Source organism: Pongo abelii, chromosome 7 (genome assembly GCF_028885655.2).
Source record: "Pongo abelii isolate AG06213 chromosome 7, NHGRI_mPonAbe1-v2.0_pri, whole genome shotgun sequence".
In the NCBI taxonomy this organism is placed as follows: domain Eukaryota; kingdom Metazoa; phylum Chordata; class Mammalia; order Primates; family Hominidae; genus Pongo; species Pongo abelii.
The window spans coordinates 11,214,498-11,233,524 of NC_071992.2; the positions used below are offsets into that span (position 1 = coordinate 11,214,498).

General features: G+C 38.8%; 1 protein-coding gene across 1 annotated transcript in view; it reads right to left on the bottom strand.

Moving 5' to 3' along the window:
• Positions 1–2,442: 2,442 nt before the first annotated feature.
• The window catches only part of MTMR9 (myotubularin related protein 9), a 40,743-nt gene continuing 24,158 nt past the window's right edge, over positions 2,443–19,027 (bottom strand). The window contains exons 6-10 of the mRNA XM_002818807.5: positions 17,238–17,399; positions 11,877–12,018; positions 10,052–10,272; positions 7,126–7,277; positions 2,443–4,346 (exon numbers count right to left, since the gene is read on the bottom strand). Of these exons, the coding sequence (XP_002818853.3) occupies positions 4,183–4,346; positions 7,126–7,277; positions 10,052–10,272; positions 11,877–12,018; positions 17,238–17,399 (841 nt within the window). The 3' untranslated portion in view covers positions 2,443–4,182. The remainder of the gene's footprint in view (positions 4,347–7,125; positions 7,278–10,051; positions 10,273–11,876; positions 12,019–17,237; positions 17,400–19,027) is intronic.

Below are 19,027 nucleotides of genomic sequence, written 5' to 3' on the forward strand. Positions count from 1 at the left end.
TTTTTTTTTGAGATGGAGTCTCACTCTTTCGCCCAGGCTGGAGCGCAGTGGTGCGATCTCGGCTCACTGCAAGCTCTGCCTCCTGGGTTCACACCATTCTCCTGCCTCAGCCTCCCGAGTAGCTGGGACTACAGGCGCCCGCCACCACGCCCAGCTAATTTTTTGTATTTTTAGTAGAAACGGGGTTTCACCGTGTTAGCCAGGATGGTCTCGATCTCCTGACCTCGTGATCCGCACACCTCGGCCTCCCAAAGTGCTGGGATTACAGGCGTGAGCCACCGCGCCCGGCCTATAATGTTTTTAAAGATGATGGGTAACATAAAAATACTACATGGTAATAACTTAGAATACTAGGTCTGGAGGAGGAGAACAGGCCTAGCCCATGTGAAAGTATAAGCAGTAGCTAATCTATGTGGTCTTGAGGTATAGTATAAACCTGGAAAGTTCTCTGAACCTCTTCAGTTCTGAGGGTTGCCCAATTAAAACAACGACAACAACAACAACAAAACACTTTATCAGATGTACTAAATGACTTCATTCTCTGATAAATTTCAAAGCTTCCAGAACGCAGGATCAACTATTGTAACTATTGCCCATTTTTGGTCCAGGAAATACCTTTCTGATAAAGAGTGCTCATAAAACCCTTGTGTCGTTTTCATTCATTCTATCTAGAAGTGGGCAAATACCAAAACCTTTATCCCAGATTAAGGTCTGATAATAAGTGAACCTGATGACCTACTTTAGACTGACAATTCAAACAGCTATCCCTGAAACCAGACAACTACAAGGGTTATGCCTTGAAGCAGATTTTTCAAAGTGCAACTAAACATTACTCCTGTTTTTCACTTGAGGAGACTAAATTATGGTCATATCTTTTCCATGATACTGATTTTTTATTTAACATAAACCAAATACTGACGGAATCAAAGACTAAAATCCCACAAAATTTCATCCTTTAAAACAAAAAGCAATAAAATTCTACCTCTAAATCAGGCCTCAAAGTGCAAAGAAATGTTTAAAAATCCCCCATATGGGATTTGACATGAATGTCTATTATTGTCCCCCCAAGTCTTCTCAAAAATCACTTTAAAATCTTGCTCTGAGACCCTAAGTTTCCTTGGAAATAAAATACATTTATAGATTGTTTTAAACCTACTGAATTTTACTATTTCTGCTTGCTTTCTTCCCATTTAATAAATCAAAATAAAAAATTTTGACCAAATAAATATTTATTGAAAGGTCCTGCCACCAAAAAAGCTTCAGGTTTTTAAAAACATATAATCAACCAACAATGTTCTTCTGATTTAAAAAAAAAAAAAGTACTTATTTAAATCTGAGGATGCTTATATGTTCGATGGAGGATTGTTGTGATCCTTTGTATTTTAAAAATACTCTTTGCGGGCCTACTTTATGTATCTCCCATATAAAAACCAGCTTTCACTCCACATGAATAGAGAAGATGCTGAATACGCAGGAATCTGATTATCCCTCATGTGATTATTACTGGCCCCTCTGGGGCAATCTGCTTGCTCACTCATTCTGCCACCATTCTCTTCATTCAAGTGTTTAATACCACATTTATCAAAGGCAACTCTCCAACGCAATGTTTAACGAGCGTCTTCTCAGCAGTGTATCCGTGTCATTTATTCTTCTCATCCAAGAAAGCACGAACTTAACAGTACTACTAAAAATCCTCTTCAAATTATATTGATAATGGACTTATTTTTGACAGTTTTTGGATTTGGGAAAACTCTAATATTTGGATTACCAAATAACACTTTTGTAGATGCACTGATACCGAAGTTTATTTTTACAACCTGTAAACAGATCTGAAGTTTGAACAATCCCTAATTATAAATTAATACTAAAATGCAAACTTACCAAAACAGTATAGATTGTTGTCTCAGTAAGACAGAGAAAACGAAATGCGAATACCGTGCTATGACTGTACTCTGGCTCACACAGCAAATGTGCATCAGGAAGACAGGTCTACCTTGATGGCACACAATCTCTCCATGACCAGACCTAATACAAACTCCCTCGCAAGTTTCCACCCATGGAAGCCCTATGGCCGATCAACAGAAGCAGTGGGACTCACTTCTGGCTTTTTCTTTACTTAGACACAGGGTCTCGCTCTGTTGCTCAGGCTGGAGTGGACTGATGCGATCATAGCTCACTGCAGCATCAACCTCCTAGGCTCAAGGGATCCTTCTGCCTCGGCTTCCCTAGTGGTTGGGACTATAGGCACACACCACCACACCAGGCTAATGGGAGTCACTTCTAAAGAAAACTCTCTAGATGGTTTTCCTTATACGCCTGTTAGCTGAGAAGAAAAGGCTCCTTCATACACAATCTTCAGACAAAAAGAGAAGAAAACAAAAAGGTCAGCTGTATTAACAGACATAGCAAGCAATTCTGAGGGACCACAAAAAAGTGAGGCTGTTTCCTTTTTTTTTTTTTTTTAACAAAACTAAGATGGACATTTCACACAATGCAGAGCTACGAGAACATCTCTTATGCTCCTTGCCATGGGATTTTAATGCCCCAAGGTTCATAACTACAGCAAAGAAAGTAAGTCAAAGATAAACTAAGCTTAAAGAAGGCGGCAGGCAAATTTTCCCAAAAAGACTGTGGACTGTGGGCTGCTGTGTAGCCTTTGCTACAAGGCTGAGGAAGCAGAAGAAAGATGAACTGGGCAACTGGTGATGAAAAGTATTTGCCATTTTCAAAGGCTTCTCAGTGTGGCCATAGATTTTGCTAGTCGATTTTAAAAAAATTATATTTTTAGCTCAACACACAGCTCTAAAGCAGGGTTCAGTGTAGTGTGTTCTCTACCGAAATGGTTATATACAGATGGTATGGAAATGGTTTTAAAGATTACTCATAAACTATCCTTTTAAAGAAAAACTAGAATTGGTCGTATTTGTTAAAATGAGCAATGTCATCAACCAGAAGTGTAGGTGGGAAATACTGAACCACAAACATTTGGAGTTGCAGGCATAGACTAGCAGAGCATGAATAGTCATCACTGTTTCTATAACACTGAAACACTCAAATCTGTTTCTGAGGTTTAAAACACAGAGCTATATTATATTCATAAACTTCCCCCTCTACTTAAGTTATATTTGCCTAACACATAATGGACCAATCAATAGAGCCAAAACAAATTTGCAAAAGGCTCAGGTCAACATGAAAATTTTAACCTTAGTATTAGTAAACTCTTAGAATACTTACAAATTAAAAAAACACACAATAAAACACACATACACATATAAACCAGTGCAATAAGAACTTTAGACAAGGGCAGTGCATCTCTGGTTTAAGAAAACCTATTTGTAGCTTGATTATAACAAATTAACTCTATTCTAGATGATGGTTTAATTTTACAACCAGCATTTGATACACATTGTATATGTATGCTCAAAACCTGAAAACCAATTCACCAGTAACAATTCTCAATCAGTAACAAATTCCTACTTTAATTCTATATTGCACATACTTTTAGTGTCTACGTTAAAATAAATTTAACTCTTCCTAATGTAAATATCGGAGGACCATACCTGTTGCCCTTGTAGAAATAATTTACCTTGAATAACAGATTTTCCTTTCTTGACAAACAAGACAGAATAGATTTCAGCTTCGTTAGTCCAAAACTATTTTAAAGAAAATGGCTATTTTATGTGGCAAAGACACTGGAAATGGCTTGTTAAACACAAAATCCTTGGTTTATCCATTGTTGCCATTTTGAAAAACATTTCTATGGTCAGAGTGTTTAAAAGTCTGACCCTTTTTTTAAACCACCAAACAGTCCCTAGAGAGATTAGCTGTGTCCTTGACTGCTCTAGAATGCTGTTTGGAGAGTGGACACAGAGAAAAAGCTTTGGATAAAATGGCATGAAACACAAATGGCATTAAATAGGTCATCTATTTCACGTAAAAATAAAATGACTAGCACCTCCTTCCGGCTCCCAAAGTGACAGGCCCTAACAGGCCACATGAAACATGGTTTATGATAGTAAGTTTCATTATTCATACAGTATTAAGAAATCCATTACATTAGAGGGGTCCCACATCTAAAGCCCTCACTTCAAGGCTACCGTGTAAAAGTGAACTGAAGGGCACAAGGAGAGAACGGCGGACACAGGCCCAGGAAGGTCCTTGCGAAGGGTGCGAGGAGACCTTTCAGGGACTCTCCTGCATCCCGTCCTCTGTTTCCAGTTCTGCCAACTGCCTTCTAAGGATATTGACTTTTGCTTGTAATTCTTTATTATATTCAATGATGTTAACCATTTCTTCATATGCTTCATCCAAATACTTAGAGGATCTATTCCAACGTAGGAAAATACCTATTGAATCCAGGAATGAAAAACAGAAGGAAGAAAGGTATATACAATGGATTAAAATTACATTTGTGGATAAGATGTAATTTACGTATTATACATTCTTTTTTCTTTTGTTGCCACAACTCACATCTGTGTTTTATTATACTCTAAAATATACAGGAATCTTGAGGTACTGAAAAGGATGCAATTGAATACAATATTTGAAAAGTCACTACTTGTATGTACATGCTCATTGATTCTTCAGAAATATCCCACAAAATTATCAAATAGATCCAAATACCATTTTATGATATATTCAGGAAAACAAGATGATAATTTACAATGTCACAAACTTTCCAATTTCACAATATAAATCATTTATTTTTATAATTATAGAATATTGCTCAGACATGTAAGATCCCTTAAATGTGTGAAGCCATTTTCACCTGAAAAGTGACAGCTACAGTAAAAGCAGAACCACATATGTTGTTATTTGAAAGCCTGAACTGTAGCACACGTGCTCACACGCCTCTCTCCCTGTTACTTGAGAGGCAATCTTTCAATTCTGCAGGCAATTGCTTCTTTCCCCAAATAATAATAATTATCCTTTTATTATGAACCAAAAGGAAGTATTTTCTCCTCTCCATAGCCCTGTGTTAACTGTATCATACCAAAATAATGCCTTACAGATATTCAAGTAAGGAGGCATGAAAATCTTCCAGGCTGCACCATGTCAGTGGATGGCAAGTTCACAAACGTTTTATGATTCATTAAAACACTCTCTACAAACCAAACTGCCATGGGTCCTAATGAGCCCTTCTATGCAGGTCCCAACGTCAGGCTGTATCAGAAAAGGGAAAGCAGAACCACAGCGTAAAGCCTGACCCACCCATGTTGATTTTTCTAATTCAGGAATTACTAAATATTAATGGTTAGCTGTGATGTAAATGTAAACAGCAGAGAGACATTTTAAGGCCGAAGAGCAGTCTCATTCAATATAGATGCGTACCATAGGATTTTACCTAATAGAGAGCTTCTTTTTCTCCCAGCTCTAGGTTGAGGAGCATGAAACACACACTGAAACTCTGGCATGGCAGGACTTAATCCACAGAACAAGCATTTCATCCCATCGCTTATCTCTAAGCTCCACAAGGAGGTTTGGTACAAAGCAATTAAATCATCCTTCAGGCCACCCAGCTCCCAATGTGGGTTTTCTCCCAAACAGCTATGCTCATTTCAGCTATTAAATGTGACAGTGGCTTTTAGGTACATTGTCCCAGAAGTCCTAAACAGGAAGAATACTGTAACCTCTCATTTAAGAGATCACAAACCCTGTACTGACTGTGACAACAATCACGAAAGTAAGCAAAGAGAAGTTCTGAGCAGTCACCAACCCTTCACAAATCAAAGCACTAAAGCTCACATCCAGAACCTCAAGACCATCTAAGACCATTTCCCCACAATGCTAACTAGGGGACACTTCAATAGATAAGATTAGAAGCATGAACTGAGGTGGAAGGAAGCCACTAATGGCAGATAAGCCAAGAGGAACTAGACGTGACAGCTGACATCCAGAGAAGAGACAGAAACTGACTTGGTCTCAGACTGAGAAGGCAAAGCAATCTGAGACCCGTTTCCACAAAGGGCAAATAGTTTTCCACACATGAATTGCCTTTGAGAGTATAACATACTAGAATACGGCATTACAACTGGCATTAATGGTAATTCGGTTTAATTTACCAAACAGCTACCATTCTTGTATGTATACTTTATGCTATTAAACATAAACATGAATAAATATGTGCTTATTATCTTCAAAATAACTTTAAAAATTAAATGGTATTTTAGAGTCTTTGTTTAATGAAAAACTACATAGTTTAGATAGATTTTGGTTATTTTTATCTTTTTGAGAAAGTCTCATTGTGTCACCCTGGCTAGAGTGCAGTAGCATCATCTCCGCTCACTGCAACCTCTGCCTCCCAGATTCAACTGATTCTCCTGCCTCAGCCTCCTGAGTAGCTGGGACTACAGACCCGCACCACCAAATTGGCCTGGCTAATTTTTATATTTTCAGTAGAGATGGGGTTTCACCATGTTGGCCAGCCTCATCTTGAACTTCTGACCTCAAGTGATCCACTCACCTGAGCCTCCCAATGTGCTGGGATTACAGGAGTGAGCCACCACACCTGGCCAGATTTTGGTTATGTTTTAATTAATAAGCTTCAATACTTAAGGGGATAAGCTTCAATAGCTGGAAAAATCAGTGTATATAAAAAATCTACTTTAGAATAGATTTAAAAATTAAGCATATAGTCCCATAAGAACAATGAAATATCTGTGTTACTGCACTGATGGTATTTTGTGCCCATTTATAAAAACTTACTGGAATCCCCAGCCACGTAACTCTTTAATACCATTTAATACAAGAACCTATCCTAATGACTGCTTCATTAAGGGATAGAAACTCTCCCTGAGGAGCTTACAATTTATTCATGTCCCAACTACCTACCAACTCCCTTAAGCAAAGAGTAATGTACTTTCTTATCTAGAAAAAATATCCAACATAAACAGCAATGTAAAGAAACACTGTTAATTTCTCAATGGGAACTGAAAAAAAAAAAAAAAGTGCGGCTAGATAACTGATTTGAAAGAGAGAAACATGCCCACACTAAGAATGACAATTCACACAGGTCTGAGGGCCATGTCCAGCTCACTGTCTTCATACATCACCAACAGCACACACTCACAGGCAGCCGCATGCACACCTGACCGTTAAGAAGTTTGCAAAGGATGCGTGGTTTACCTTCCCACAGCGGAAGACTCTGCGGAGCAACTGAAGGCCAGATGACAAGGTTGTTGGCTTCAAAGAGGGGATTGGTGAATTTACTCAGCTCACTGGGCTGATTGACCCAGGACCACAAAGACATCGTCTTCTGCTGTAGCTTCAACTTACATCTGGTCAAGAAAGAACACTGCCATTAAAGTAATTAATTTATAACAACCATTACTGAGCTCTCCTCTTCCTAGGACAATTTCTTCTCAGTATGAAAGAAGATAGAATACAAGACTTTCAGTAGAGAAACAACATGTTGAAAAATAAACAGATTTGTCAAAAAGCTCAATCGGCATTAGAGCTCTCAAAAACAACAAAACAAAGAGTATTTTACAGGCTTCCAAGAAGCTGGCAGGAGGATAAAAACAGAATCTGGTCACGTCGGGTTTGGTGTTAAACCTTAACCCAGAGAACGTTACTGTACACAAAAGTTCTTTGTTATATTTGGGATTCTATTTTAATTAAAAATAGCTAAGTATAAAAAAACTTTCTAACCTTTTTGTTTCTGAGAAGCCTATAATATAAACACAAAAATTATACACTTTTTGACATTTATGTCTTATTTATTTTTCTAGTTTCTGTAAGAAAGGGCTTGTTGTGCAGAAACAACCAGGATAGCTTACAAATATGAATGCCTGGAAAGACCCCCAGGGTCTTCGTTATTTACACTGTTTGATAACCACTTTCTAATTTTTTTTTTAATTTTAAATTTTAATTTTTCCGTAAGTTATTGGGGAACAGGTGGTATTTGGTTACATGAGTAAGTTCTGTAGTGGCGATTTGTGAGATTCTGGTGCATCCATCACCCGAGCAGTATACACTGAACCCTATTTATAGTCTTTTATCTCTTGTCCCCCTTCTGTCCCTCCCCCAAGTCCCCAAAGTCCACTGTATCCTTTTTATGCTCATATTAATATTTAAAATGGAGGCTGAGTCAAATCTCAAACAAAACTTAAAATTTTTTAGAGACTTAGCTTTTAGGGAAAATAAATTACATGTACATAAAATACACATTGTCAAAGATGAAATATCAATGTGAATCTTGACGTAAATACATATTTAATCTATATCCACATACAATGAACAGGCTTCATAATAATTCTAAAACCCTGGAACACTCTTTATCACATAATAAACTGTTAGAGAAGGATAATAGTCAATCGCCACATTTTAGAAAAAAATACATTTTAACACAGATTGAAAGATAGTCTGTGGTAAACCTTACATCAACCAAAAAGATAATACATTCAATTCTCATAAGACTCGGTTTAAGCTGAAATTTTATTATAAAATCAGTTTGTCTCTGAAACCACGATTATTTATGAGCTACGTGCAACTTAGTGCATTCTTTTTGAGCTAGCAATAAAAATAATCCACATAATCACAGAGCCTCTGTGGCACTGGACTTTAACTGCTGGGATAGCATGTCCTACGCTATGTTCCCAGGAACCAGGGATGACAAGGACAGGACATTATTGCATCCACTGCCTCCAGCCCTGTGCCCCCTGCCCATGGCCGGCCAACCACTGAACTTGTTCTGGCTGAGCCTGACACCACTTCAGAATCCTTCCCACTCAGCATTGCTGGCAGGCTCTACCAACTGGGAAACAGAATGGGAATCTATTTTGATCCCTTCTTGGAAGCTAGTCCTGAGGATGTTAACAGGTATAACACCAAAAAAAAATCATCATCAAACACATTTCTTAAATGTTGAATTAAAGTTATATACACTGCTTTACTGAAGGGTGTCTTAAAGCCTTTAATGATTATGTGTTTGTGACCCTCTAAGTGGGGAGGATATTATGCCACATTCGCCAAACTTCCTTGGCTATAGAAATTGCCAATCCCTCCTGTCCCTCCCTGCCAGAGTACAGTCCAGGGCTAAGCAACACATGCTTTAGAAAATGGTGGCTGCCAGCAATGAGGCAACGAAGCCTGGTGATTGTATCCTAAAGAGATTACCAGGCAACCTTCCTGAAAGATCATTCTGATGCAAATCTTCTAAATGAACCTATACACTTGATGGTGCCTGGGCTGTGAGGTGAGCTTGTCACTCTGGGCCTGAGGACAGTTTCTAGGTGTAACAAAGTCTAGAGCAGGAGGAGGAAGACCTGTAATCTAGGCCAGGGATCCCCAAACCCCAGGCGATGGACCAGTAAGGGTCTGTGCCCTGTTAGGAACTGGCCACACAGCAGGGGGTGAGTGGCAGGTGAGCGTGTACTGCCACCTCCTGTCAGATCATCAGCAGCATTAGATTCTCATAGAAGCGCAAACCCTACTGTGAGCTGCACATGCGGGGGATCTAGGGTGTGCCTTTATGAGAATTCTCCTTATGAGAATCTAATGCCTGATGATCTGAGATGGAACAGTTTCACCCCAAAACCATCACCAATCCCACTGCCACCCAATCCACAGAAAAGTTGTTTTCCACGAAACTGGTCCCTGGTGCCAAAATGGTTGGGGATCGCTGCTCTAGGCCACACTTTTGATGACCAACTGGCTGTATGTCCTGAGAAAAGTCACTTAACTTCTCTGGATCTTACTTTCTTAATAAAATTAGAGGGAAAAGCTGAATTATAAATTAAGGCTTTTTCCACATGAAAGATACTATGATCCTATGTAAAGAAATTAACATTTAGCATGGTTGCCCCTTAATTCATGTATGGACTAATTTTAACCTAACAGAACAAAGTCTAGGACATACTCTCACCTAGCATGAGATTGTCTCATAATAAGAATATACTTCAGGTCATTTAACTTATAATTAACTGTAGCCTCTACCTTTTTATCAATAATTTTAATATAGAGCCAAATTGTGGTCTCCTAGATTTTGACTACTTAGGAAGTAGCCAAAACAACGGAAAAGGAAAGGTCCCCATGTGAGCAGTGTACTCACCTTTCACTTTCGTTGTTGCCCAGAAATGTTCCAAACTGTGAGGCATAGGCATGCTCAAAGAGCATGATGAGGAAATTCTCATTAAATTCAAAAGAGCAGGGAAACTGACGAAGGATCTGCCACACGCAGTCCAAGAAGAGAAGAAATACAGGAGCCTCCCACTTCTGCTTGGTGTTACAGTAGGCTGACTGTGCACAGCGCTGCTGGAACGGGTGACCAGCCTAGGGGGAAGATGGAGGCGTGACAGTCATATCCTGGTGAGATCACAAGACACAGCATTCTACCGACACCACTACACACAATTCCAGTGACACTCCTAGTACCTGGAACATCATATAATTAGGGTAGCTGTTGTACAGATCAATGATTTCTTGGTATAAAATAAATAGTTGCAGCAACTAAGGAAAAAGACACACTTCCAAATCCTTAATGAGGCTGTGCAGCTAAGGTGTGACCACAGGAACGGCACTGCCCTGGGAATATCCTATGGAAGAATAATGAACTTAAGTAATAATAAACTTACAAAATAAACCTTTCTAGGTCTACAAAATCTGGAGCAAAGTCAAAGAACATAAACTCAGTACAAACAAAGAAGAATCATCACCTCCGTCTAACACTGTAGATTGTGTTGTACACTAAACAAGCCTCATCTTAAGTGGACACAGATATGGAACTCTGGTCAACTTTATAATGTCAGCTCTGATAGTAAATCTGTAATTATATATGAAAAGTTATTGTGTTCAAAGATCTTTATGAGTACTTTTCTACGGAAGATAAAGCTGTCCTTAATTACCCTCTTCTCCCAAAATGAACAGCAAGAGTCTGCCATCTACTGACCAAAGTAAATTTAAGACTCATTTACCTGTCTTGTTCAGAACCCAAATGCTGACCTTAACACAAATCATACTTTGCTAGGAATTTCACAGATCTGCTTTGTCTCTGGGTCCTTCTACTACTGTATGTGACAAAGGTAATGCCATAGAAATTTTACAGTGGTTCACAGAATTTTGATATCCATTAAAATAACATATAAATCAGTCAGTCATACTCGTTTGTCTACTATGCGTCATGAGGAATATAGCTCAATAGACTTTCATCAAATATGGAGCATAAACTTAGGATGGTCTGACTTAAACAGAGGTAAGGTCAGTTGTCAGGCAGGGTGGACATGGTGTACGTAACAGCATTAGTACATAATAAATGTGAATTGTAACCAGAGGAGCAAGATATTCTTTTTGCCAGAAAAATGTCTGCTTTCAAGATATGTAAGCATTTGTGTTCAAGTACAATTATTTACCAGGTTACACAGTAGAAACAGACTGAAAAGTAATCTCTGTGGAGGATATCAATCCCTGTTATGAGTGAGACCTTTATTTTGGTAGCCATCCAACTTTACATGACTCAGTTTTATCTGTGAAAGAAGCTTCACAGGGTGGAGCAGCACGAGCAAAAGGCAGAAAGGGTTAAAGTGCTTTCCTCGCAACTACAGGCCCCACTCCCTCTTCCCCGACTGCTTATGTCTTTGATCCGTCAAGACCCAGCTTCTGGGAGACCACACTATGCTTCCCATTCTTTGTATTTCTCCTATATGTGACAAAGCACAGCCAACAAGAGTTTCCCAAGTGAAGGAAGTGTCAAGTGAGGAACACAGGCAAGGAGACATCCAGAAACGAGGAGATGACAGATTAACTGGCCTGCATGAAATTAAACACACAACTTAGAAATTTTAATCAATCAAAATTTCACACATTATGTCAGCTACCACACAAACCAGGATCACAGCATCAATGAGCAGTTCCTCTGTGAATCAAACAGCTCTTCTCACCTGCAGCCACTCTCTTTCAATCAGGGCCTCAAAACCACGAATGGTCCTGCTTCTTGGCTCCAAGATGATCTGGGCCAGGGAGGTCACCTGGAGTGTGGAATCAGTTCCTTCTGTTCCGTGAATCAATATTGATGCTCCTTCCCTGAAAGGAAAGTCAGGGAAGAGTACAAATGGGAAATGCCCAACATGGTCAATGAACTCTGTTAATAACAAGCGTTTATTGAGCACAACATTTTAGTCTACTGGGTTCAGTCTATTCAGTGTACTGAGTATAACATTCTGCTCTGACTTGTAGAGTTCAGAACCTAAATCTCAATCTAAGGCATACGATAGATAAGTTTCTCTTGGGAAAAAATATGACTATAATGAATCTCAAATTTCACATGGCAAGACCTCTTTAAGTTATAACAAATTTCACAGAACCTTTTAGCTGAATTTTTCTTTCCCTTTACAAAACCAAAAAGCAGCTCTTATCACAGAAGGCATTTACCCTTTCTGCTTTAATCGTTGGTTAAAGCCTCTTCTCATCAAACCTACAGACATACACTAAAATTATTTTTCTGAGTTTGACTCTACCTTTCCACCATCAGCTGACTATAAGGACACCTTCATAAACTGTAATTCAATCTGGAAAATGAGACCTAGACCACACTTTGAGAAACATGACAACAGGAAAAAAACAAATATAAAACTGTCAATCTAGAAAGTCAGTGGTAAAGATACCACTGCATAATGAGACTCAGAAGTGTCTGGGACCCCATTATTCTAAAAAGAATGAAAGAAAACACCAAAACTAAATTTACTACATCTTCTCCCCTCCCCTTCTTCTACCCTTTCTGTTGAAACAATGAAGGAAACTTTGGAAAAAATAAAAACCACCACCTTCACACAAAAGCTTCAGGTTTGGTTACTACTGTCAGTTTTTACCCATGTACATATATACTACATACAGCTTTAATAAGAGGCAATTTCCTCTATTCTCACTCTTATTCTACAATCGTAGCCTTCCATGTTTGTACGTCATCTTCAGAACTAAGATAATAACAGTCGCAGGCACAGCTCGTTCACGGAGCTTCCTTTGGTTGCTCTTCACAGATATTGCGTTTTCCATAAATGGGAGATTTGCAGCTATCCCACGTCAAGTAAGTATGCTGGCACCCATTTTCCAACAGCATGTTTTACTTTGTGTCTCTGTCTCATTTTAGTAATTCTCACAACATTTCAAAAGTTTTCATTATTATTACAACTGTTACGGTGATCTGTGATCAATGATCTTTGATGTTACTCTACTGCAAGTTTTGGGGGCATCAGGAACCACGTCCATATAAGACAGTGAACTTAATCGACAAATGCTGTGTGTGTTCTCACTGCTCCACTAACCAGCTGTTCCTTTGACTCTCTCTCTTCAGGGAGACACTCTATTCCCGGGATCACAACAATATTGACATTAGGCCAGCCAATTAATAACCCTACAATGGCCTGTAAGTGTTCAAATGAAAGGAAGAGTAGCATGTCTCATTTTAGATCAAAAGCTAGAAATGATTAAGCTTAGTGAGGAAGGCACGTCAAAAGCTGAGACAGGCCAAAAGCTGGGCCTCCTGCACTAGTTAATCAAGTTGAGAATGCAAAAGGAAAAGTTCTTGATGGAAATTAAAAGTGCTTCTCCAGTGAACACATAAATGATACAGTGACACAGCCTTACTGCTCACATGGAGAAAGTCTGAGTGGTCTGGATAGAAGACCAAACCAGCTGCAATATTCTCTTAAGCCAAAGCCTAATCCAGAGGAAGGCCTTCACTCTCCTCCATTCTACAAAGTTCTATGAAGGCTGAGAGAGGTGAGGAAGCCGTAGAAGAAAAGTTGGAAACTAGCAGAGGCTGGTTCATTAGGTTTAAGGAAAGAAGCAAACTCTCTTGTTAGGGAAAAAATGCAGCTGGTGACTTTAAGCTGAAGCCAGTGATTATTTGCAATTTTGAAAATCCTAGGGGCCTTAAGGGTTACGCTAAATCTACTCTGCCTGTGCTCTATAAATGGAACAATGAAGCCTGCATGACAGCATGTCTGTTTACAGCATGGTTTACTGAATAGTTTAAGTCCACTGTTGAGACTTACTGCTCAGAAGAAAAGATTTCTTTCAAAACATCACTACACACTGACAATGCACCTGGTCACTTAAGAGCTCTGATGGAGAGGTACATGGAGATGAATGTTGTTTCTGTGGCTGCTAAAACAACATCTATTCTGCAGGCCATGGATCAAAGAGTAATTTCAACTTTCAAGTTTTATTTTAAGGCTACAGCTGCCCTAGCTAGTGATTCCTCTGATGTTTCTGGACAAAGTAAATGGAAAACTTTCTGTAAAGAATTCACCTTTCTAGATGCCATTAAAAATATCTGTGATTCACGGGAGGAGGTAAAAACATCAACATTAACAGGATTTTGGAAGAAGTTGATTCCAGATCTCACGGATACTTTGAGGGGCATAAGGCTTTACTGGAGAAGTCACTGCAGATGTTACAGAAATAGCAAAAGAACTAGAATTAGAAGTGGAACCTGAAGGCGGGGCATGGTGGCTCATGCTGTAACCCCAGCACTTACGGAGGCCAAGGCAGGAGGATTGCTTGAAGCCAGGAGTTTGAGGTTACAGTGAGTTATGACTGTGCCACTGCACTCCAGCTTGGGTGACAGAGGGAAAGACCCTGTCTCATAAAAAAAAAAAAAAAAAATGCCGGGTGTAGTGGATCAGACCCGTAATCTCAGCACTTTGGAAGGCTGAGGCAGGAGGATTGTTTGAGCTCAGGAGTTTGAGACCAACCCGGGCAATAAACAGAGACCATATCTCTGTTAAAAATTGAAAAGAAAAATTAGCTGACTGTGGTGGTGTGCACCTGTAGTCCTGGCTATTTGGGAGGCTGAGGTGGGAGGATCATTTGAGCCCAGGAGTTCTAGGCTGCAGTGCACCGTGATCCTGCCACTACACTCCAGCCTGGGCGACAGAGCAAGGCCCTGTGTCCTAAATAAATAAATAAATAATTAGGAGCCTGAAGATTTGACTGAATTGCTGCAATTTCATGACAAAACTTGAAAAAATAAGGAGTTGCTTCCTATGGATGAGCAAGAAAAGTAGTATCCTGAGATGGAATCTACTCCTGGTGAAGATGCTGTGAAATGACAAAAAAAAAAAAAAAAAAAAAGATTTAGAATACCACATCAACTTAGGTGATAAAGCAGTGGCAGCATTTGAGAGAACTGAGTCTAATTTTGCAAGTTCTACTGTGGGTAAAATGCTATCAAACGGTATGACATGCTACAGAGAAATCTCTCATGAAAGGAAGAGTCAATTGATGTGGCAATCTTCATTGCTGTCTTGTCTAAGAAATTGCCACAGCCATCCAAAGCTTCAGTAACTACCACCCTGATCAGTCAGCAGCCATCAATGGGGAGGCAAGGCCCCCTACCAGGGCCAATAACCTCAAATACCAATAAAGTATTTTTAAATTAAGGTATGTATATTTTTTTTTAGACATAATACTATTGCACAATTAACAGACTGCATTATAGTGTAAACATAACTTTATATGCACTAGAAAACCAAATATTAATAATGAATGTGACTCACTTTATTGCGTGATTTGCTTTACTGTGGTTTTCTGGAACCAAACCTGCAACATCTCCAAGGTGTGCCTGTGTGTAATATCCTATTAAGTGATGAACTGCAATTTACTTAATCCTATAGTTGGACATTTGGGTTATGCCAATTTTTGTTACACTATAGATGATGTACTTAGCTTTTTGTCTTCTGTTGAATTCTTTGGGCGTTCTTAATTTAAAAGTAACAGATTTCCTTGAAGTCACTTATGGTTAGGTTAACCCCATTCTCAGGATAAAACCTAATGACTAGGCTGAAGGGGATGAGCATGTACTTTAAGGCTTCTGTGCATGTTGCATATGTACCTTAATTATCTGTGGGATATTCTGAATTCAATTCATTTAAAGTCTATTTTTATGTTTTCAGTAATTAATTATAAGGGCAAATTTGTATGGAGGTGAAAATAATAGGCTAATATATATCAGAAAAAGGGACCCAAACATGGCAAAATAAACCAAAACCCTGAACCTTCCCAAGAGTCTGGAAGTCTCTGTCTTTAAGGCGGCCAGCTCAAACTAAATGAAGGTGAGATCACGAGAACTGTTCTGCATTCTGCACTGAGGGGTGTCTCAATCTGTATCATCGTGTTATTACAGCTGCAAATTGAGACAATGTGGTGATAACTGTTTATTACAATTCCTGTTTCATAAAAAAAAACCGAAGCCTCTGTACTCATAATGTAAGGAGAAATCTGGTAAACTTAGGTTAAAAAGAAACAAAACCCTCAGTATTAACAAAATCATTGTGTAACCTTGGTCTTTAATTCCCACAGTTTATTAGCTAAATGGGCTTCACCTAACGCCTAAAACAGAAAGAACAGGGATGCCTGGCAATCTTGACCCCAAGGGACTTTACCTGTTGATGGATGGCTCTGTTGCTAACTTACCAAATGATTTCAGCAACCCATTCTATTATGAATTTCTCTCTAGCCATAACAAACTAGGTATATATTTCCCTAATTTAGAAGCATCCATAAAACAAGTTAAAGTCTCAAAGAAAAGTGCCATCTATCCATGTGGCAATAATACTTATACCTACCTACTGTTTCAGTGGAATCCCCTTCTTAAAAAGGGCATTCTAAGCTTCTGCAAGAATTTATGCCAATCCTTCTGCCTCTGTTCAAGTCTTCTGCCACAAGACTCAAGGATTAGCAACCTTTAACTGAGTGAATAAACTAAAATCACTTCATATACTCAACATCACTACCATTAGGTGTTCTCAACTTGAGATCCAGATGTAATGGCACATATCAAGTAGTTTGAAATAAGATATCCCGGAGATTAGAAAGGATCATTTTACTGTGTAACAAAATTACATGTTTCCTTTCGCTGATATTTCAAAAGTAAGGAGGTAAGTTCGCTCCTCTAAGAAAAAATAAGAAAACTTCCTTTCATTCTATTTCACAGTTTAAGAAAAAAATTGGCAAATTCATGATTTAAGGGTGTAATAGAAAAAAAAAAATAGGTCTATTAGTACTTAAAAATTTGTGTCATAGAAGACATGTATATGTACATGTTTCATATTTATTAAACAAACATTATCTATTAAATGCCAGATGCTAGGCACACACCTCATCAATAATGGGATGGTGTTGACTAGCCTACACAGTAACTTACCGCAAACTTTCACATAATCTATAAAAATATGTCTAGATAAACACAAAGTCTAGTTATCAGCGCACGTTCCGCTCAGGAACGCTGAAATGCGCTTTACCTGTCGATGCACTGAGCCGCTAGGCAGGCAGTTGTCAGAATCTCTTTGATGTGAGTCAGCCAGTTAGAGGCCTCCAACTTACTGAGCCATCGGTCCATGTTATGTGTTTGGTCATTACAAGCTTCCACAAGTTTGATTAAGCTCTCCTGAAGAATGTGATACCTTTTAAAAACAAGAAAGTAAAAAATAACAAACCCAGAAAATAGAAAGATAAAAAAACCAAACCAAAGATTCAGCCTCCAACATATCTAAGAGCAAAAGTAGTTCAAAATACTATAAAAATATTTACCCTGCTATACAGTAATTTCAGGATTAAAGGTTGAAAAACTAATATTTAAACATTGTTGCAAAGGCTTAAAATGCCTGCCATGGTAACCTATTCCTTATCTGAACAGATTAAACCCAGTTCACATACCTGGATTATCTGACTATAGGAGAGGCCAGAGCCCTGCGTTTCATGACAGGTCAGGAGACACAGCACCACTTACATTTGCAATCCTGTTCCCACCCATCTAACATTAGAGACCCAGTGCCATCAGCAGCCTTACCCAACCCAGCTTGGATCCCACTGTTTTCTAGCTACAGCTCCCATTCACCCACCTAGAGACACTTATAAATCACTCTTTTACGGTACAAACAAGAGACTATAGGTGGAGGAAACCGTGCAAAAATAGGTTGATATGGGGAGAAATTAAATCTCTAAAGTCTTTGACTTAGGAAAATATAAGTAGATGTAGCAAATCTGTTCAGTGTAGCAACTGCTGATCTACCTGCAGAGGAGGTGGCCTTGTGGTGATGAGACCACAGGGCTGGTTCAGAGAAAGACTGCTAGTGAAAGGGACTCTTGCAGGCCTCCAAGAGCACAGCTTTCGTTTATCAAATACAAAGGCTGGCTGTTCAAAAAGAAAGATAAAACTGACAAACCCTTAGCTAAAGGTTCTTTCACTAAAAACAGAGAGAAAAACAACGCAAATGCATACAATCAGAAACAAAGACGAGATATTACAACTGATATCACAGAAATACAAGGGATCATAAGAGACTACTGTGACCAATTACACGTTAACAAATTGACTAGATAATCTAGAAAAAATGGATAAATTCCTAGAAGCATACAACCTACCAAGACTGAGTCATGAAGAAAGAAAATCTGAACAGACCAATAATGAGTAAGGAGATTAAAAAGATCTCCCATCAAAGAAAAGCCCTGGTGCTGATGGCCTCACGCACTACCTGATTTTAAAATATGCTACAAAGCTAAAGTAATCAAAACAGCTTGGCACTGGCATAAAAACAGACACATTGACTAATGGAACAGAATAGAGCCCAGAAATAAATCCATGCATTTATGGTAAACTGATGTTTGAAAAAGTTGCTGAGAACATACAATGGGGAAAGGTGTTTCTTCCATGAGTGGTGGTGGGAAAACTGGGTATGCACATGCAGAAGAAACTCAACCCTGACCTCACACCATACTCAAAAATCAACTCAAAGTAGATTAAAGACTTAAACATAAGACCTGAAACTGTAAAAATCATTAGAGGAAAACATAAGGAAAAAGCTTCTTGACATTGGTCTGGGCAAAGATATTTTGGATACGACCTCAAAAGCACAGGCAACAAAAGCAAAAATAGACAAATGAGACTGCATCAAACTAAAAAGTTTTTGCACAGCAAAACAATCAACAGAGTAAAGAGACAACCTATGGAATGGGAGAAAACATTTGCAAACAACACACTGGATAAGGGGTTAATATCCAAAATATCTAAGAAACTCAACTCAACAGCAAG